At 34.9% G+C, this 24004-nt stretch overlaps 1 protein-coding gene across 1 annotated transcript; it reads left to right on the forward strand.

Annotated features, from left to right (window-relative positions):
* Positions 1-844: 844 nt before the first annotated feature.
* LOC132561620 (tyrosine aminotransferase-like) lies at positions 845-23766 on the forward strand. The gene is made up of 11 exons (XM_060226321.1): positions 845-905; positions 12997-13340; positions 15149-15253; positions 16518-16585; positions 17039-17197; positions 17547-17738; positions 18049-18131; positions 18328-18394; positions 18816-19028; positions 19265-19363; positions 21929-23766. The coding sequence occupies exons 2-11, from the start codon at positions 13193-13195 to the stop codon at positions 22067-22069; spliced, it is 1275 nt and encodes a 424-aa protein (XP_060082304.1). The 5' UTR covers positions 845-905; positions 12997-13192; the 3' UTR covers positions 22070-23766.
* Positions 23767-24004: the final 238 nt, after the last annotated feature.

Raw genomic sequence — 24004 nt, forward strand, 5'->3', positions numbered from 1 at the left:
AAAATCGGTGGAATTAACTAATGTAGCGACATCAATAAATAAACGAAACCGAATTAAATATCATGCCACAGCACAAACCAAGGGTAACGTACAAAGGATTTTACCGACAGTCTTTATGAAACTTTTTCTCTCAGTTTGTCCGAAAGTGAAAGTGAAATAAGTAGCAAGGAAACTCTACACAAGACAATAATTCTTCCAGTATTAATCAAAAAGTCACAAACTTGTTACAATATCTGATTACAATTAAAACTGAAATAACACCGTCAGGGACTATATGGTTCATACATACAAGACCGTCTTCTCTAGCAATAATGTCAAAAGTCTAACAGCCATTTTGTGTTTCTATCAGTCTCACCAATTTTTCAGCAAAGGTAAAAACAAAATCCGGGATGGTGGCTTGTGTTTTAATCCCAACTTTGAATGTGCACCACAAGAAGCAAGGAAACCTATATATATATATATATATATATAGACTTCCAAAGAAATATCCTTTTAGTACTTTCAGTACTTTTATTAACACTGTGTACATGTATGCCACGCTACGTGCTCATTCTTGAATCTGTGATTTTTCATCATGATCTACTGTAGTCTTATGTATGGTTGCATAACTCTGTTCCATTTGTTGATATATATATATATATATATATATAGGTATGATATTTGTTTGATGAAATACAAGCTCATTCGAGTTATGACCACCGTTGCCATACAGTAATACTTCGTGGAAAAGCACCGACGTAGGTGCGTGGAGACCTGCCCACTTTTCCAGCCAATGAAATGCAATGTTAAGGTCAGCAGTGAGGGCAAGGTCATATAAACAAGTGCTTCCATTCAAAAGACCAAGATCAGCGGAAGGACGCAGATGTTCCTGGTACCAGACACCCGAATCATCACCCACACATTATGTAAGTATTGTTAGCTGTTTGTTATAAAGTCATGTAGTGAAATCCGATTTATTTTAGTGTTTCTTGGAAACGGCATGTTTCCCGCATGATGCAATGAGAACTCCCAATGAATATCGTGAGCTCGGGATCAAATTACACCGATCATTGATCTGATCTTGTTATAAGGGGGTCGGTCACACCAGATATAAGCGGTGGATCAGTGAACATAATGTCTAACTGTTATATAATGTTGAAGGAAGCAAACAGAGTGGTAAATACATCAGGTGTCGGTATGTCTACCACTGTGCTAAGTTGACAACTTTTTCAAAAAAACATAACCGTGTTTACGTGGACAGTGTTGATATTGCACTGTGAGGACGTGGGGGTTCTATATAAGGAAAGATTGCTGTGTTTACGAACAAGTGTACATTAATAAGAGATAAGGATATAGGAATTTCAGATTATGATGGTTTACTAACTTTATCCTGCCCATCCCTTGATCTCCGATAATTTTTTCACATCACTTTAAATCAATGGGAGTTTGGTAGCCATGTTTATACATATAGATACAGGGGGCCCAGACTAAACTCAGCAGCAGTTTTCAATCAGTACAGCTGTACACCAACTTTCACTTGTTACATGAAATGCATGTACAACAATAATTGGTAATAACATTATTTAATCCTCTACAACCTACTGAGCCGGGGATCCTATCCCATCGTGTTGACAAAATTACATACATATTAAACATAATGCTAATTAGTATTGAGTATATGTGTTATGTAAAACAGCTATATGAAATATCAATAAGCATGCTTGCAATATGCCTAAATAACTGATAAGGAAAATATAACTTAGAGAATACATTTAAAGGACATCATTTTGAACTTCTGGGAATTTTTAAAAGCAAAGCGGGAACTTGCAGGCATTACAGACTCTTTAAAACAGTATAGTAATAATTGATATCTGTCAGTTAATACAGAGAAAACAAAAAATGTTGTATTTAAAATGGTGGAAGATTACGAGCTGATGAGAAATTCTATTTCAACGAATGTGAAATAGAAATTATTGACAGATTTAAATATCTTGGTGTATTGCTTAATGTTAATGGTAAGGTTACAAAAACTCAGTTCACAATTGCTGAGCAAGGTCGAAAATATTTGTAAAATGTATTAAGAGCTTTTAAGAATTTGTCACTCAATGTAGAATCAAAACTCAACATTTTTTATATATATGTTGCCCCTGTTCATAATTATGGTTACGAAATATGGGGCATAAATGCCGCGAACACAGTGGCAATGTACATGTTGATTTTTTAAACAATCCTAAATTGAAAAAACAAAACAGTACGCCATCTTTTATGGTATACTCGGAATTACGACATCTGCCTATGAATATAATCAGGAAATGTAGAATAATGAAATATTGGTTGAAATTAATTAAATGTAATCATTGTGTCCTTAAGTCAATTTAAGAAGAAAAGGAAGAATGTAACAGAAACTGTAATTGGTGTTGTCAAGTTAAGGAACTATTTTTGTCCTCTGGTTTTGGTAACGTCTGGTTAACTCATTATGTTGGTAATAACAAAGTATTTTTATGTTGTTTTAAGCAGCGTTTGATTGATAATTTTATTCAAATAAGGAATGATTTTGTTGAGCGGTCATCAAAATGCTAATTGTATAAATTCCTGATGTATAGTTTTACATTGCAGTTTTATTAAACAAAGTCTATCCCAGATGTATATCGAAATGACAACTTTCATCCCATCAGTTTATATAATTAGAAGAAAGGTCATTATCATAATATTCCGAGAGAGATTAAGTTATGTTGGTTTTGTAATAAGAAAACAAGTTCTATTTTGTTCTGATTTGTCTACTATATGTAGATTTTGGTAAAAGGTTCATTAAAAAAGTATTATTGGAACCATCCATCTTCATATTAACTTGTCCAGCTGCTATCTGTACGTAACAGAACGGAAATTTGTAACTAAGGAAAGTATCTACAATTAAGGTTATTAGTACGGTCTAGATTCCAATTTTAACTTATTGTCTTTTCACTGTAATTAGCACTGCATGAGTATTTGTTTATCTGCGAGCTCGAGGTCACATGGACACTATGACGTCACTGGTGGCCTCATCGAGGGGATTTCCCTTGTAAACTATGAGATGTATGTCCTATTCTTTCATGTGTTCTCGAACAGGGACACATATTTGAAAGTATCTGATGCTGACACATAAGAGACAGACTAGCCTGTCTTTACAAAGCAATCAGAGCATAATAATAGGAGAAATTTGACAACTGACTAATACACCATTTGACACAATACCTGATCTGTAGGTCTCTATCCAATGAACAACATCGAGATGAGAAAATTTATGTATCTAATCCGGCAATTGTCATCAATATTAACAAGTATGTTATCATCAGTTATTTTAATTTTTGAAAATGATATTCATCAGACTGATCTAATAAATGACATGTCCATTTCTATGATGTACTAATACTGCTATTACATAACTGGAAAACTTGGGGACACTGAATACAGGTAAAGAATAATTGTAATTAGGATGTCAACTGTCACTTCTCAAGTAGTTATTTATAAATGTAATATATATCATATACATGTTATAGTTAGTTAAAAAGTACATATATCTGAATACTAGAGACCTGGTGGAGTTGTCATGTAACATGTGTTTAACTGTTCTGTTGATGTTTCATTTTGTGTAAATATGGTTTTAGTTTTATTGGAAAGTTTAATATTTTTCACGTTTTTTTTTATCAATATATAGTTAAGTTAAACAAGTACTTTGCACTGATGAAATCAACATGTGTTGATCTGTACATTTTGTTATTTCGCAGCCTCATCCACCTCTTTGCAACTTTCATTAATTCAACTGATTGTATACAAATGGTTAATCAGCTAAGTGTATTCATACCTAAGATACTTTAATACTCTTCTAAAACTGTTTTTAAAAGAACATATAATTTGCCAGTTACTTCTACAGCAGCCTTACAGCAAAACATACTTTTCTAGAAAGTAAATATTTAAATTGTTTAAATACAATGTATTCATTTTTTTTTCAAAAAAAGACATTACGCTCTCTAACATATTCCAGCCTGGTGTATAAATACACGGTGTGACAGAATGTTGATTGTTTAATGATGGCAACTGCTCTATTTTATTTTCTTTATCATCTTTATCAAATCATCAAATGAAATGACTGTGTTTGACACAGAGCTTTAAATGAATCTTTGATATTTATCAATATTCTCACAAGGTACATCAGTCACTTGTGACTCAACAAATGGTACTGATAAAAATTCTGAAGACACAAACACACACCTGTAAACATGACATTATAACATGGGAGATGATATGCAGTTTTTTTTACATGAGCAAATGAATACATACATGATATTACCTTGCTGCAACGGTATATAGAATAACAATGTAAATTTGAAAGAAAACTACAATTATTATCTATGAGATATTTGTACATTTTGAATTTTTTCCATTTGATTCACAAGTAAAAGATGTTGAATATCTGAAACAAATGCACATATTTTGGCATCTATGATACAGCTGTCGTCACATCATTCCCATGGATAATGAGATATGATAAGATATGGGACCGGCAGGTCACAACCAATTCAATTGAGAGTCTGGTTATTTAAATGACAATGTTCAATACCAGTGATTGCAAATTTCATGATAAGAGGTTTTGTCATGCCCGTCCTTACTATTTGACACATATACATCATGTTTCACATTTTCCTCGGTCGTTTGTTTACAGGAAGTTTGCCAAATAATGCAGCGACCTCTCACTATAGAACACGCTGCTCCATTGACAACACAATAAAAATATCACTTTGTGTTTGTTGTTCTATCTCCCAGCATGATTTAGAAAAAAAATGTATTAAATGTCAACATGAAGTTAGATTTACACACACAACACTGGAGGTAAAATGTATTATTGTGTCAACATGAAGTTAGATTTATACACACAACACTGGAGGTAAAATGTATTATCGTGTCAACATGAAGTTAGATTTACACACACAACACTGGAGGTAAAATGTATTATTGTGTCAACATGAAGTTAGATTTACACACACAACACTGGAGGTAAAATGTTTTATCGTGTCAACATGAAGTTAGATTTACACACACAACACTGGAGGTAAAATGTATTATCGTGTCAACATGAAGTTAGATTTATACACACAACACTGGAGGTAAAATGTATTATTGTGTCAACATGAAGTTAGATTTACACACACAACACTGGAGGTAAAATGTATTATCGTGTCAACATGAAGTTAGATTTACACACACAACACTGGAGGTAAAATGTATGTATTACGTACACACACAACACTGGAGGTAAAATGTATTATTGTGTCAACATGAAGTTAGATTTATGCACACAACACTGGAGGTAAAATGTATTATTGTGTCAACATGAAGTTAGATTTACACACACAACACTGGAGGTAAAATGTATTATCGTGTCAACATGAAGTTAGATTTACACACACAACACTGGAGGTAAAATGTATTATCGTGTCAACATGAAGTTAGATTTACACACACAACACTGGAGGTAAAATGTATTATTGTGTCAACATGAAGTTAGATTTACACACACAACACTGGAGGTAAAATGTATTATTGTGTCAACATGAAGTTAGATTTACACACACAACACTGGAGGTAAAATGTATTATACACACACAACACTGGAGGTAAAATGTATTATCGTGTCAACATGAAGTTAGATTTACACACACAATTGTGTCAACATGAAGTTAGATTTACACACACAACACTGGAGGTAAAATGTATTATCGTGTCAACATGAAGTTAGATTTACACACACAACACTGGAGGTAAAATGTATTATTGTGTCAACATGAAGTTAGATTTACACACACAACACTGGAGGTAAAATGTATTATTGTGTCAACATGAAGTTAGATTTACACACACAACACTGGAGGTAAAATGTATTATCGTGTCAACATGAAGTTAGATTTATACACACAACACTGGAAGTAAAATGTCTTTACATTTCCTGATCTTTATTTATTAAGCACAAGAATATATACAATGACAGCAACACAACTTTAAACCAATTTAGACTATCAGAACCACACATCTAAATATCAAACAAATAACAACATATTTCATACATAGTAAAATACCAGCCAATGGTTTCTGTGAATTTTCCCATCTCTCTGCTCTTTCACAGTCATTCATACATCTTTCACATATATTCAATCACAAATACATGACAATGATGGTATGTATGAATTAAAACTAAATCACAATTCACTTTAAGCTGAAATACTTTTATTGACAACACTTCTGAAGTACACACATTCTTGGCAAATGGAATCTTCAATCCTGTTACATTATGTATAAAATTCTGTGTTAATTAATTAAGGGTGTAACATCATTGTTTATAATGGCAATTTGAATGTTACTAGCATACATGTCAATATTTGAATGCTTTGTATAAAATTATAATAGTTATGTATGTATTACATACAAATTACCTTACTAGTCTTAAGCTGATGGAAATTTCCTCTCTTTCAAGGACATACAAATATGTAAATATGATATGTTTTAAGGGATATTTCTGTATATACTACCAGTTTGTACATGTAACCGGTTTCCAGTTATAACTAATATATACACTGTATAATTGAGAAATGAATACGGCAAGATCGTCAATTAAAGGATTTCAATTATTTATCAAATTTTTCAGTTTTTGATTTATGCTTCTAATAAATTAAATCAAAATTTATCATTTCATATTATTATTTTCTTAATATATCTAAGTATCATACTTTTAATGAATTGTTCATGAAAGATGGAAATCTAGAGAAAGGCTGCAGCGAATATAGATCTTACTTTTACAGGAAAAAAGTAAGAATATTTGTGAAAATGAATGATTTCCTGTCACATGTATTCTGCTATTGGTATCGCAAAAAGAAGTGCAGCAATATTGATTTTTATATTTTAATATATTTTAAATTTACCGCCTAAAATTTAATCTTTCAAAAAATCATTTCAAGAACAAACGTTTATTACTGAATTTTTACTCTGGAGTAAATCCTTAAATATGATTGCATGAACGGATGTTTATCAAGTAATCATTATCAATGTGCATATTTACCTTATTATATCCTTATTATTTACCTTATTATTTAACTTATTATATCCTTATCATTTACCTTATTGTTTACCTTATCATTTACCTTATCATTTACCTTATTATTTACCTTATTATTTACCTTATCGTTTACCTTATCATTTACCTTATTATTTACCTTATTATTTACCTTATTGTTTACCTTATCATTTACCTTATTGTTTACCTTATCATTTACCTTATTATTTACCTTATTATTTACCTTATTATTTACCTTATTATTTCCTTATTATTTATCTTATCGTTTACCTTATCATTTACCTTATCATTTACCTTATTATTTACCTTATTATTTACCTTATTATTTCCTTATTATTTACCTTATTGTTTACCTTATTATTTACCTTATTGTTTACCTTATTATTTACTTATCATTTACCTTATTATTTACCTTATTATTTACCTTATTATTTCCTTATTATTTACCTTATCAATTACCTTATCATTTACCTTATCATTTACCTTATCATTTACCTTATTATTTACCTTATTATTTCCTTATTATTTACCTTAGTATTTACCTTATCATTTAGCTTATTATTTACCTTATTGTTTAACTAATTATTTAACTTATTATTTCCTTATTATTTACCTTATTGTTTACCTTATTATTTACCTTATTGTTTACCTTATTATTTCCTTATTATTTACCTTATTGTTTAACTAATTATTTAACTTATTATTTCCTTATTATTTACCTTATTGTTTACCTTATCATTTACCTTATCGTTTACCTTATCATTTACCTTATTGTTTACCTTATCATTTACCTTATTATTTACCTTATTATTTACCTTATTATTTCCTTATTATTTATTATTTACCCATTTATTATTTACCTTATTATTTCGTTTACCTTATTTCTTATTTACCCTTATCATTTACCTTATTATTTACCTTATTATTTACCTTATTATTTCCTTATTATTTACCTTATTGTTTACTTATTGTTTACCTTATTATTTACCTTATTGTTTACCTCATTATTTACCTTATTATTTCCTTATCATTTACCTTATTATTTACCTTATTATTTACCTTATTATTTCCTTATTATTTACCTTATTGTTTAACTAATTATTTAACTTATTATTTCCTTATTATTTACCTTATTGTTTACCTTATTGTTTACCATTTACCTTATTGTTTACCTTATTATTTACCTTATTGTTTACCTTATTATTTAACTTATTATTTACCTTATTATTTACCGTATTGTTTAACTAATTTTTTAACTTATTGTTAAACTGATTATTTCACTTATTGTAAATGGTGGGTCACAGCCGTTTGGGGCCATATGGGCAAGGTCCAATAGGGAAAATCTATCAATTTCTTAAAAACCTATCTTGTACTTTAGAAATATTAGCATATTGTCCAAATTTGATCTGATGCATGATTGGAAGAAGCAAAATCAATTTTGTATAAATAGTGGGTCTTGGTCCCCTGGAGCCATAAGGACGGGGCCCAATAGGAAAAATCTATCAATTACTCCAGGAATTGCAGGATATTGTCCAGAATTTGTCTGAAGCATTCTTTGGTGAATAAAAATCAGTTTTGTATAAACGGTAAGACTGGGTCCCCTGTGGGACCCAATATGGGAAATAGATACAAATCTGGAAGTGGGACTCAACATGGGAAATAAATACAAATCTGGGAATGGGACTCAATACCGGAAATAAATACAAATCTGGTAGTGGGACTCAATATGGGAAATAAATACAAATCTTGGAGTGGGACCAAATATGGGAAATAGAAATAAATCTTGTAAATGCTTTTCATTCCATGTGATGAAGGTCTACACTAGGTGAGCAATACAGGTCTTGAAAAACTCTTTTTTTTTTTTTTTTTCAATATGAACTCTCATCCTTTGATCAAATCTCCATATAAATTCCATAAAATCAATCTGAAATGGCTTAAAAATAAATTAAAATCTTTATTTTATAATAAATATTTTAATGTATTAATTTACCAATCAAATGAAATCAGCAATGTTACGGAAACAGGTGGTATTTTAATGAATATTATTAAAAATCTTTTCATTGATTTTGATATAAATTCAGACTTTAAATTGAAAATCATATTCATGCGGTCATACATCTGTATATTTTTCATACCCCACTTCTGTAACAAATCAAAGGATCTCTTCTCTCTTTCAGTAAAGAATTATCTTAATTGTCCTGAAGTTGTCAAAAGGGTACTCCCCCGTAAAGAATGCACTTATCTTCAAATTATGAAAGGTATTCCCTCTGCAGAAGACCTTGCCCTTAAGTTATCAAAGAATCCTTCCTCTGCAGAAGACCTTGCCCTCAAGTTATCAAAGAGTCCTCCCTCTGCAGAAGACCTTGCCCTCAAGTTATCAAAGAGTCCTCCCTCTGCAGAAGCCTTGTCCTCAAGTTATCAAAGGGTCTTCCCTCTGCAGAAGACCTTGTCCTCAAGTTATTAAAAGGTCTTCCCTCTGCAGAAGACCTTGCCCTCAAGTTATTAAAGGGTCTTCACTCTGCAGAAGACCTTGCCCTTAAGTTATCAAAGGGTATCCCCTCTCCAGAAAAACTTACCTTTAAGGCTCCAAAGAGTAAGATATGTTATATGCTTCTTTAGCAAAGATGATTGTGTTTCTTTGTCAATGTTTCCTGAGTGTCTAGATGGCTAGTGCTACCAAAGTGTGACAGTAGAAACAAAAAAGTTTCAATGCCTCAACAACGGATCAAAAAGGGATCAAATCCTGGTGGAGACAAACTTTCCCCATCAAAAGTCAGTAGGAAGTAAGACTTATACCTACAGGACATTATTATCACTACTGTGGGCAGGTTTTTAAAGAACTTTTACCCCTGTTGATTTTTTTTATTCTTCATTTTTATTAACAGAACATTAATGAAAGACTTTGATTAAACTCACACTACTGCCAACAAGTAATACACATATATTTTAACCAGTACACAAATTGTGATAGAATTAATTTAGTAATAAACTGTGTGTCATATTTTCTACCGTTTATTAACATTCATATGAAGAAACATGAACCTGTTTCCTACTACTGATAAGTGGATATATGTGACATTAACATTGACTCCAGGCCATGTGCCTAGATATACACACATTTATACATACATTACATTGTACAGACCAACACAATTCTGTTTATTTCCTCCATGATAACACAGGTTTGTACAGGTGAGTGAAGAAAGCAAAACCCAAATTTATTGTCATGGTGTCTGCTTGCAGTATATATATGTTTCATTATGATTATGGTGAAATTTAATGTTTCACAATGTATTGTATTGTTAAGTATGGTTATTCATTTAATTACTAGAATTGATAAGCAAGGTATAGATGCTGACTGTGATAATAATCAAATCTTATATATTTACATAAGGTATAAACAATATAAAATTTATACTCTGATGTGGTATAGATCTTAAGTACGGTAGTGGAATAATTTTTTCCCCATTCTTCATTTGTCGAGAGCAATTTCAAAATGAGGAATATACTGTCCATTTCTACATCATTTGATGGTATGTATCTAGGATTTGTTCATTGAATTTCAATATCTAGGTTTCATTGTTTCCAAAAGTTTCTTAGAGGGCCCCCTGGCTAGTTCTAATCATGTTATTTATTTGGAAATAATTTTGTGTAATCTGCAACCTTAGATATTTTTGACAATATTAAATTATTAAACATATGACCACTAATCCTTATCATGTTGGAAACATTCTGTGTATGACAAGATCTGAGGTTTGAAGTTGTTTCCATGCTCTTCTCTGCAGATTCCTGGTGACATCTAGCTTGGTAAGAGTTCCTGATACTGGTCTCACATACTCATCTGAAAGGCTAAGTGAGCTTATGCTGTGATACGACATCCGTTGTCCAGCGTCCACTTTTGCCATGAAAATGGCTTTTTCTCAATAACCAATAGACCAAATGTTATGGTTACTGGCGGGTTGGTTGCTTGAATGATTTAGCCTGACATAGTTGTGAAAAGAAATGACCTTGACCTTAATTCAAGATACCAGGGGTTAAATTTGTTAAAACCTTTAAATAACTTCTTTCGACTAACCAAAAAGTGCAGAAGCATAAAAGCATATATGGATACCACAGTGTGTGGCATCTGACATATGTCCTAGAAATCTAATTGCAACATGAGCGACAGAGTTCATTTTAACCATACATGGTCTGCAACATCCTTTTAGAAGCTTATTGGAACCAAATGTTGTGTAAAGGGTGGGTCTGGAACCCATGGATCCACAAGGGCAGTGCAGGGTGGGTCGGGACCCATGGAACCACAAGGGCAGTGCAGGTCGGGTTTGGGCCCCATGGAGCCACAAGGACAGTGCAAGAAGGGTCTCGGCCCCATGGAACCACAAAGTCCTATGTCATCTGACTGCTTATGTCAGTGCTATGTCATCTGACTGCTCATGACAGTCCTATGTCATCTGACTGCTTATGTCAGTGCTATGTCATCTGACTGTTCATGTCAATGATATGTCATCTGACTGCTCATGTCAGTGATATGTCATCTGACTCCTCATGTTAGTCCTATGTCATCTGACTGCTTATGTCAGTCCTATGTCATCTGACTGCTTATGTCAGTCATATTTCATCTCCTATGTCATCTGATCTGACTGCTTATGTCAGTGCTATGTCATCTGACTGTTCATGTCAGTGATATGTCATCTGACTGCTCATGTCAGTGATATGTCATCTGACTCCTCATGTTAGTCCTATGTCATCTGACTGCTTATGTCAGTCCTATGTCATCTGACTGCTTATGTCAGTCATATTTCATCTGACTGCTCATGTCATTCATATGTCATCTGACTGCTTATGTCAGTGCTATGTCATCTGACTGTTCATGTCAGTGATATGTCATCTGACTGCTCATGTCAGTGATATGTCATCTGACTGTTAGTCATGTCATCACTGCTTATGAGTCCTATGTCATCTGACTTATGTCAGTGATATGTCATCTGACTGTTTATGTCATTCATATGTCATCTGACTGCTTATGTCAGTCCTATGTCATCTGACTGCTTATGTCATTCATATGTCATCTGACTGCTCATGTCATTCATATGTCATCTGACTGCTCATGACAGTCCTATCTCATCTGACTAGTCATGACAGTCCTATCTCATCTGACTAATCATGACAGTCCTATCTCATCTGACTAGTCATGACAGTCCTATCTCATCTGACTAGTCATGACAGTCCTATGTCATCTTACTGTTCATGTCAGTCCTATGTCATCTGACTGCTCATGTCAGTCCTATGTCATCTGACTGCTCATGTCAGTCTTATGTCATCTGACTAGTCATGACAGAGCTGTTCCAACTGGCTGTGCTGATTACTTCTATTCATTTCAGGCTAAAAATGGTCCTCTACATGTCTGGATTTGTATTGTATGCTTCACTTTTAAGAACACATCACAATTAAAACCAGTTCTGAAGACCACTTTTGAACTGAATTTTGTCTGATTTTAATCAGACCATCCACAGACTAGTTACAAAGTCACCTAGTGTATGCAACATACATATACATGGGTCATTTTTATATCTTAGTGAGCTCCTGTGTACATCAAACTATCTAACTTCTCATGATACAGATTGCATTTGGTATGGGATATGAATAAAAATGTGATAATGCATTTTCCACTAAGTTCATGGGAACATTCCAAAAATTTTTATCTTTTATTAAATGTCTTTAAAATGTTATAGATGAAATGAAATGAAGACATGAATTGTGGAATTTAATCTATTTCCTTATGAATGTTTGTATGTTTAAACTTGTTTACAGTTCGTGTTTTATTGTATGAGGATGTCGCCAGTAGGTAGTTAAGAAATAAAGAAGGATATTGTTTGTTTTTTTCTCTCTGATTTTCCTGGTATGTTTATTTTTAGAATTCGGTGAAGTTAACAAGGAAGTAATTTGCTCCATGATGTCATAAAAGAGTACGTGAAGAATCAACTGTGTTATATCTTCTGTCATCAGTTACCTGTCAGCACATACATTTGTATAGTAAAGGATACAGCATATTCTCACCAACGTTGTCACCTTGAGATATTTCCCTTAATTTTGAATCAAACATAGTTGAAGATGGAACCAGCGGCAAAAAGGCGACGAAAGAATTGGAACATTCCTGTTTCCACAATAGCCAAGAACACATTTAATCCCATCAGGAGTATTGTGGATTCCATGAAGATCACTCCAAATCCTGAGAAGGATATGATTGCACTGTCTATAGGTATGTTATCAACTTGTTCATTAAACTGAAATCCTTTGTACTTCTTTGACAATAATCATAGCTTACCATAGTTTTGGTACCACCTTCATAAGTAGATAGTTCTCAACAAGGAGAAGTGCAGTGCAGAAGAACCATCACTCTTTTTTACATCATTTAGGAGTTATTGCCTTTTGTTAGGTCACCTGAACCAAAAGCATTTAGAGCAAGGTCTACAAAGTTTGCGAATTAGAAAAAAATTGGGTCATAAACAGGCCCTCCAGGGGGCACTAAAAAGGGGTCAAGATTTAAAGTTGACTGATTTCCACCAAATTTAGTATATAGGGTCCCCTAGTGAAGAACATGTGACTTTGAGTTGAAAAAAAAAGTGTCTGAGGGATTCTGGGGCCTCATGGGGGGCAAAAAGGGGTCAATTAGATTTTTTTTTAATATGGGTTCTAATGGCATTGACCATGTTTTTGGGTTACAACCACACTAAACACAAAGCATCTATGTAATAAGACACATTTAGTTTTGGGGGAAAAAAAGTAATGGCTGCAATAGGGGCCCCAGGTGGGGGTAAAAAAGGAGTAACATTAGGTATAGTAAGCTTCTTTAAGTTTACAATAGAAAAAGATGTGGCCTCAATGGGGGCATATTTAAGGGGCAGAAAGGGGTAGAATTTGTTAAATCTTAGCAAATCTTGTTGTCCTGAACCAAAAGTGTAACTTCATATAGATGATCTTTAGGGAAAGGACTGCAAAGTTTGTGAGAATAAAAATAACTGGTCCAAAATTAGCCCTTCTGATATTTGTTACATATTAATCTTTAATAATGACATGTTGTGTATTTATGACAACCATATAGGCGAGAAAAAATGTGTAGCCAGATCTTTCATCAAACCTTCTATGTTCTGAGCTACATGTATAATATGGTTCAATACCTGTGGTAACACTACATTTCTCAGCCTTGATACATATAGATTCCTGTCTCAGAAGTACCACAAGATTTTTTCACATTGTTTTATGTGAGTGTTTTTTAGTTTGATGCCTTATTGTATTAGGCAAGGAAAAGATTGTGGATAGACTTGAAATTGATGTGATTTTTTGTATACTTTAGCTATACATGTATCTACTAAGCTATATTTCAACTTGTAAATGAAAACATGATTTACTTTATATAAATGTGCAACCCTGGCCTCTGTTTGGTTAAGACATTTTGGACTTCCTCTCAAGAACCACTAGGTGGATCATGTTCAAACTTGGTACAGATGTTTTACACACGGTCCTGCACAAGTGTTGTTCCATTTTTGCAACATTTTAAAATCCTCAGATTATTGACATATATTCCTCAGGTGAGCGTTTAGACCCCTTGGGCCTCTTGTTATTTTTCCTACTTATATTTTGTCTGGAGCATTACACTAAAACTATTAGAGGTATCAACATTAAACTTCATAGGTAGATATATCTCAACAAGGAAAAATGTAGTGCTCAAGAATCATCACTCTCTTTTGCATAATCTGGGAGTTATTGCCCTTTGCTTTTTTCATAGTTAAATTATGTCCCATTCAAGGAGCATAACCCATCTCTGACAGCCCTTGTCATTTTGCTGTTAGTACAGACTTATAGTTAATCTTCCAAGACAAATATGTATGTCATGTCTTTAGAAAATGTATTATGAATCTTTAAGGATAAAAAGAGTCATGTCTGATACAAAACTTATTTTCTGAGAAAACTGAAATTTGATAGGGACATCAGAAAAATCTATAAGAGAAATGCCATGGCCACAGTACCAAGAGAAAATTTCTAAGAGAATGACTGTATATATTACAGGTGATCCTACTGTGTTTGGTAACTTACCACTAGATAAAAATATAGAAGATGCTGTCATCAAATCCGTGAAAGCTGGCAAATACAATGGTTATAACCCTTCTGTAGGTAAGTACTGTATACAGTGGTTATAACCCCTCTGTAGGTAAGTACCGTATATAATGGTTTGAACCCCTCTGTAGGTAATTACGGTATACAGTGGTTGTAACCCCTCTGTAGGTAAGTACTGTAAACAGTGGTTGTAACCCCTCTGTAGGTAAGTACGGTATACAGTGGTTATAACCCCTCTGTAGGTATGTACCGTATACAGTGGTTATAACCCCTCTGTAGGTAAGTACCGTATACAGTGGTTATAACCCTTCTGTAGGTACCGTATACAGTGGTTATAACCCCTCTGTAGGTAAGTACCGTATACAGTGGTTATAACCGCTCTGTAGGTAAGTACCGTATACAGTGGTTATAACCCCTCTGTAGGTTAGTACCGTATACAGTGGTTATAACCCCTCTGTAGGTAAGTACCGTATACAGTGGTTATAACCCCTCTGTAGGTAAGTACCGTATACAGCGGTTATAACCGCTCTGTAGGTAAGTACCGTATACAGTGGTTATAACCCCTCTGTAGGTAAGTACCATATACAGTGGTTATAACCCCTCTGTAGGTAAGTACCGTATACAGTGGTTATAACCGCTCTGTAGGTAAGTACCGTATACAGTGGTTATAACATCTGTAGGTAAGTACCGTATACAGTGGTTATAACCGCTCTGTAGGTAAGTACCGTATACAGTGGTTATAACCCCTCTGTAGGTAAGTACCGTATACAGTGGTTATAACCCCTCTGTAGGTAAGTACCGTATACAGCGGTTATAACCGCTCTGTAGGCAAGTACCGTATACAGTGGTTATAACCGCTCTGTAGGTAAGTACCGTATACAGTGGTTATAACCCCTCTGTAGGTAAGTACCGTATACAGTGGTTATAACCGCTCTGTAGGTAAGTACCGTATACAGTGGTTATAACATCTGTAGGTAAGTACGGTATACAGTGGTTATAACCCCTCTGTAGGTATGTACGGTATACAGTGGTTATAACCGCTCTGTAGGTAAGTACCATATACAGTGGTTATAACATCTGTAGGTAAGTACTGCATACAATGGTTATAACCCCTCTGTAGGTAAGCACTGACTGTATACTGTGTCAGAATATGTTATGATGGATTGAGGTTCAAGTGCTTGACTAGCAATATATGTTGGAGTATGTTATGATGGGTGTATGTTTATGGATGTGACTAGCATTGTGTTAGAATAAGTTATGATGAAAGTGTAGATGATTTTATTTTAAAGGTTCTGATGGTTCTCTGTTTCATTGACTGTAGGGTATGAAGATTCCAGAGCTGCTGTAGCTGAATACTCCAGTACTGATGAAGTCTTAGTAACCTCCAAGGTACTTTATGTACTCATATAATTATCAAAGTAGTAGATCCAGGAGTTTGGAAAAGGGAGGCCCAAATCATTTCATGGAGAGAGAAAAAATCCCAAAAGTGTGGGGATGTCCCTTCCTCCTTTCTTACATTGACTGAATTGTTCAATGTCTCATTAAATCAGTAACTGAGAAATGCTGGCACTAACCCATACATATATTGTGTTATTTTGTATGACATTGACTCATACATATTGTGTGTTATAATGTATGAAACTAATTCATACAGATGTTTTATTTTGAATGATGCTGACTCTTACTTAGAGTGTTATTTTGTATAACACTAATTAAATGAATATGTTATTTTGTAGACACTGTTTAACTATTAGTTGTATAGTCCAAAAGAATGTGAATTTAACAATTAGTTGTATATTTCAACAGGATGTGAATTTAACATTTAGTTGTATATTTCAACAGGATGTGATTTTAACAAATGGTTGTTCCTCGGCTCTGGAGATGTGTATAACTGTACTGGCCAACGCTGGCGATAACATACTTCTGCCTCGCCCAGGCTTCTCTATCTATAAGACTTTGGCAGAGGCTATTGGTATTGAAGTGCGCTTGTACAACCTTCAGGTAGGCATGAAAAAGTATTGCTACTATTGGTCAATCAATACTTACTTGAACTGAAGTAAAACGGAAAAAGTCAAACGGTCAGTTTTATCTTAAAGTCAGTGTTATCTTAAAGTCAGTTCTGTAAATATTCAAACTTAAGTAAAAGGTAAAAATCATACAAGTTTCCTGAAAGTCCTCAATCTATAATGCTTTTTAATTCTTTACATGCCTGGTTTATTGAAGAAGAATATAGTGACTCGGCAAAAATGATGTAAAACCCTTAGTCACTTACATCAACTAGAATGTACATTGTACCTGTATGTACTTGTACCAAATAGATATCATAATCAATAATAACATTCATCCTCAGCCTGAAAAATCTTGGGAGATAGATCTTGACCATCTTCGATCCCTAGTCGATGGTAATACTGCAGCGATCCTGGTAAACAGTCCCTCCAACCCGTGTGGCTCAGTGTACAGTAGGAAACACATCCTGGAAATTCTCGCTGTTGCTGAGAAATGTCATCTCCCAATTATCTCTGATGAAATCTATGAACATTTTGTAAGTATTTATTTGTAGACCTATCTTTTTAGCGGAGCATCTATTGGTCTGTTCTCAGTTTCAGAAATCTCAATGAGAAGACTTCTATCTCCAGTCTTTTAAGTGTTCGGCTCAGGTGTCTGTGGTGCCAGAGAGTTACACTGTTTTAGTTGTTTATGTTACATCACAAAGATTATTCTAAGACATAATTTACAATTCTCATCCCAAAGCTCAAATAACATAAAACATCTTTGGTTTTTTTTATTTCATTATATAATATCTCTAGTGCATTCCTATTTTCTCAGATACATAGATTTGGTTTGATCTACAGGTGTTTTCCACCAGCACATACCATTCCCTGGGATCCCTGTCGAAGAATGTTCCCATTCTGTCCTGTAGTGGCCTCACCAAAAGGTACAAAATCATGCTGTTTATTTGATGTTCTAGGACTTGTAGGAATCAGATAGAGGATGTAAAAATAGTCATTTTTCCTAAATTTAATATTTGTTCTTTAAGAATAGAATAAAAATTGTTTAAAAATTGATTTTTATTTTATTTCAAAGAATTAAATTGTAAATTGTCCAGTATAAAGTACACTTTCTCATTTCAGATTCTTGGTACCAGGCTGGAGACTTGGATGGATTATCATCCATGACAGAAATGATTTATTTAAAGCTGTAAGTACCTTAATGACAAGGGGGAAAACTTTTTATTTTTGTTAATATTAAGGTATAACATTACTTGTGATGTGCCCCAAATCCTTGATGTCTCTACATCTCTCTACTTGGATCATGGACTGAAATATTTGGTTAAATGAACCAGAGTCAAAATATCCATTAATATTGAAAAGAACCCTGCGAGGGTAAAGTAAAATCTTTATTGATGTCATAATTAATTTTCTGTAATTGAATCTTTATACTTTAACTTAGTAATATTTTGTCACACATATTAAAGCAAAACATATGTTAGGGATATGGGACTTCAGGATGGGGCATGTGCCTTAACTTAGCAATGGTGAAAAGAAGTTTGAACTATTTAAGTTCTCATAGACATTTTAATCAAATCTTTTTGTGATATTATGTAATTTTTTGTACTCAGGTGAGAAAAGGATTGTTGAGTTTGTCCCAGAGAATTCTTGGTCCCAACTCTCTGGTACAAGCTGCAGTAACAGACATCTTGACCAAGACACCACAGGAGTTCTTTGACAACACTGTAGGATATGTGGAGAGTAATGCCGAATTGTTTTACAACAAGGTCTCTAAAATTCCTGGCCTGGAACCTGTCAAACCTGATGGTGCTATGTATATGATGGTAAGTGTTTGGTAAGTGATAAAAGGTTTGGTTTTTCTCTGTTGGCTGTTATTGTTCTGGCACATGCGTTGGGGGCCAAAACATAACCTCTATAACAGTGCTGGATGGACCATGACACAATGATAGTAACATTTACTGGTACTTCAATAGATGACGATGATGGAGTACAAGATTGATATAACACTTGAATTTTTATTTGGGACCCCAGTAACATCTGTGTCATGATTTTTAAACAGATTGGTATTAACAAGGACAACTTCCCCGGTGTGACAAATGACATTGACTTCACAGAGAAAATGGTGAAAGAGCAGAGTGTCTTTTGCTTACCTGGACAGGTGAGAATATGTAACAATACAGCTAATGTTCTTAGTGCTTATCTTAAACGTTTGTCCTTCTTTTAATGAAATTTGTAAAACATAAAACTTATATGACATCAAGTTACAGTTGGTGATGTCTTTTATAGAATCATGTATGTTTAAAATTGTTAAGTATTCTTGTGATTTCTTAATCAGTACCGTAGAATAAAACAAGAAATGGAAATGCTTCCTACAATATATCTCACAGTATTTCCTAAATAAACATGACCAGTTAATCATCTGTGGGATCACAGTGACCTGCCATTCAAACACCCTATCAGGGGTCACAGTGACCTGCCATATGGACACCCTATCAGGGGTCACAGTGACCTGCCATATGGACACCCTATCAGGGGTCACATTGACCTGCCATTCAAACACCCTTTCAGTGGTCACAGTGACCTGCCATTTGAACACCCCATCAGTGGTCACAGTGACCTGCCATTTGAACACCCCATCAGGGGTCACAGTGACCTGCCATTCAAACATCCTATCAGGGGTCACAGTGACCTGCCATTCAAACACCCTATCAGTGGTCACATTGACCTGCCATTCAGACACCCTATCAGTGGTCACAGTGACCTGCCATTCAAACACCCTATCAGGGGTCACAGTGACCTGCCATTCAAACACCCTATCAGGGGTCACAGTGACCTGCCATTCGGACACCCTATCAGGGGTCACAGTGACCTGCCATTCGGACACCCTATCAGGGGTCACAGTGACCTGCCATTCAGACACCCTATCAGGGGTCACAGTGACCTGCCATTCGAACACCCTATCAGGGGTCACAGTGACCTGCCATTCGAACACCCTATCAGGGGTCACAGTGACCTGCCATTCGGAAACACTATCAGGGGTCACAGTGACCTGCCATATGGACACCCTATCAGGGGTCACAGTGACCTGTCATTCGAACACCCTATCAGTGGTCACAGTGACCTGCCATTTGAACACCCCATCAGTGGTCACAGTGACCTGCCATTTGAACACCCCATCAGGGGTCACAGTGACCTGCCATTCAAACATCCTATCAGGGGTCACAGTGACCTGCCATTCGGACACCCTATCAGGGGTCACAGTGACCTGCCATTCGAACACCCTATCAGTGGTCACATTGACCTGCCATTCACACACCCTATCAGTGGTCACAGTGACCTGCCATTTTAACACCCCATCAGGGGTCACAGTGACCTGCCATTCAAACACCCTATCAGGGGTCACAGTGACCTGCCATTCAGACACCCTATCAGTGGTCACAGTGACCTGCCATTCAAACACCCTATCAGGGGTCACAGTGACATGCCATTCAAACACCCCATCAGGGGTCACAGTGACCTGCCATTCAAACACCCTCTCAGGGGTCACAGTGACCTGCCATTCAAACACTCTCTCAGAGGTCACAGTGACCTGCCATTCGAACACCCTATCAGTGGTCACAGTGAACTGCCATTCGGACACCCTATCAGTGGTCACATTGACCTGCCATTCAAACACCCTATCAGTGGTCACAGTGACCTGCCATTTTAACACCCCATCAGGGGTCACAGTGACCTGCCATTCAAACACCCTATCAGGGGTCACAGTGACCTGCCATTCAAACACCCCATCAGGGGTCACAGTGACCTGCCATTCAAACACCCTCTCAGGGGTCACAGTGACCTGCCATTCAAACACTCTCTCAGAGGTCACAGTGACCTGCCATTCGAACACCCTATCAGTGGTCACAGTGAACTGCCATTCGGACACCCTATCAGGGGTCACAGTGACCTGCCATTCAGACACCCTATCAGGGGTCACAGTGATCTGCCATTCAGACACTCTTTCAGGGGTCACAGTGACCTGCCATTCAAACACCCTATCAGGGGTCACAGTGACCTGCCATTCAAACATCCTATCAGGGGTCACAGTGACCTGCCATTCGGACACCCTATCAGTGGTCACAGTGACCTGCCATTCAAACACCCCATCAAGGGTCACAGTGACCTGCCATTCAAACACCCTATCAGGGGTCACAGTGACCTGCCATTCGGACACCCTATCAGGGGTCACAGTGACCTGCCATTCAAACACCCCATCAAGGGTCACAGTGACCTGCCATTCAAACACCTTATCAGGGGTCACAGTGACCTGCCATTCAAACACCCCATCAAGGGTCACAGTGATCTGCCATTCAAACACCCTATCAGTGACCTGTATGTTAATAAGTAAGCTACTTAATTTGAGACACTTACTCAAAAGTGTTAATTAATCAAGTATTGATATGAACAACTTGACAGTGAGTACTTGTTCTGTCTTTAAACTGTTTAAATTACAACCATAACTATGTTTTTATTGGATTAGCAAAAGGTTCTTTCATGTTTGTTTTAATCATACTAGTTGACCTTTGTGTTTCTATCAAAACAGATTTTGAGTTGGGATATTTCTATCCTCTGTTATTTTAACTCTGAGGTAGGCTGTTATATCTTACCTAACATATGATTGCTTTGTTACATAATAATTGGAGATTTGTCTTTACAAAGTATTCCTTCTGTATACTTACAGTGCTTCCAGTACCCTAACTTCTTCCGAGTGGTTCTCACTATACCGACAGAAAAGCTGGAGGAAGCTTGTCAGAGAATAACAGCATTCTGTAAGGACCATTACAAACCTGCTGGCAAGTCCAGGGGGAGATCAAAAAGATAAATCAGTTGTGTTTGTTCAAAATTGATTCAACAGATAACTAATATGAGACTTACTGTAGTGAAAACTAGTCACATGTTTGTCTCATCTTGTCGGTCAACTATCTGTCTGAGGGAGGACGAGGGTAACCAGGATGTGGACAAGAAATCTTGTACTTTATGGACGGCATTGTGTAAGATATAGAAATGTAAAATTTACAGAAAAATAAACAGTTTTATGTAGAACACGGAATATGAAGTCAGAGCAATGCAAAATTCCTTCTCATTCCAAAGTAAACAATACTTGTAATACATATATATATATATAGATCATTGTTGATGATATGTTGTCTGTGTTAACAAAAAAGCTTTAAACACATTTACATTGATTTGTTAAATTTTTGTGATTTTTATGGGGTAATTTTTTTTACGTTACTGATACTGTTTGAATAGTAAGGTTTTACTGGGTTTTTCTTAACAGAGGGAAATATTTACATTTCTGTTAATATCCACACAATGATTTAAAGTTATTTAACTGTCACAAAGATCCTAAGTCAAAACATTGAACAAAACATGAAAGTTTAGAGTAAAATACATTTAGCCACCATGAATATCAGTTTATTGTTCAGAGAATTCTGAAAATAAAAAACATTCTCTGTTATAGAGAAGATATATGATATGTCAATGCTACCTTTGTAAATGTTATTAAATCTACAGACTAGAAATGTGTTGAAACAGTATTTTCTTGGTCATGTTATCAATCTTTATGTTTTTTAAATATTTTTCGGTTATCATTTTTGATTTCATTTGTTTTAAATATAAAAAATCAATACAACAAAGTGCAGAGAAATACATCAGTTTGCATTGTTAGTTTGGAAACATTACTTTTAATGATAAGCAATCATAAAACAGAATGGTACTTTAAGTTTGGTTAAAGATATAATATAAATACCGGTAATTAAAGGTAACAGGCTATATATCTAAGTCAGTAAGATACAAAGAAAAACATGATATAGTTGTATTTCTTGTTTCATATAATAATGACAGAAACTTGGTAGACATATGCTGTGAGACCATATAGAGATAGTGGCTATGAAGTTTTGAGGTCTGGATAGAACCAGTCTGGTTAATGTGAGTTACATAATTAATAATATTATCTTAAAAATCATATTATACACAAAATGAAAGAAACTACTTAAAATTGTAGATTAAGCTTGGTGCAATTGAGATCAAGTGCATTCAACAAATACTTTGTCCATATCAAATATTCTTTTGATATTGCAACTTAAGGATTTCACCCTTTCTGTTGTAATATAATGTAAAAACAATGCTTTGTTGTAAAATTCAGTGCTTGGAATATTTTTGGTTTATAACAAATGCGATCTTATTTTACTCTGTAGTACAATTTTTATTTGTTTGTGGGATCCTCAATATTCACTGGCAAGTTTTGGGGCCATGATATATACAGCATTACTGTTTTACTTGTTAAATAAGACATCAGTATTTTGACTATGTAATAATTATGCATTATTATGGTAATATGAACTGTTTGACAATCCTAGGCTTATGTCCGAATTTACAAGGCTTTTAGCTTTGCTTACAGGACTTTCATTTTGAGTACCATGACTTCGTCTTTGTTTATCACGACTTGACCTTTGTTTACCAGGATTTGATCTTTGTTTACCAGGACTTGATCTTTGTTTATCACGACTTGATCTTTGTTTATCACGACTTGATCTTTGTTTATCATGACTTGATCTTTGTTTATCACGTCTTGATCTTTGTTTATCACGACTTGATCTTTGTTTATCATGACTTGATCTTTGTTTACCAAAACTTGATCTTTGTTTATCATGACTTGATCTTTGTTTACCAAGACCTGATCTTTGTTTACCAAGACTTGATCTTTGTTTATCATGACTTGATCTTTGTTTACCAAGACCTGATCTTTGTTTACCAA

The sequence above is a fragment of the Ylistrum balloti genome, unplaced genomic scaffold, assembly GCF_031769215.1.
Source record: "Ylistrum balloti isolate Yb309-2 unplaced genomic scaffold, AGI_CSIRO_Ybal_v1 Utg371242, whole genome shotgun sequence".
Classification (NCBI taxonomy): Eukaryota; Metazoa; Mollusca; class Bivalvia; order Pectinida; family Pectinidae; genus Ylistrum; species Ylistrum balloti.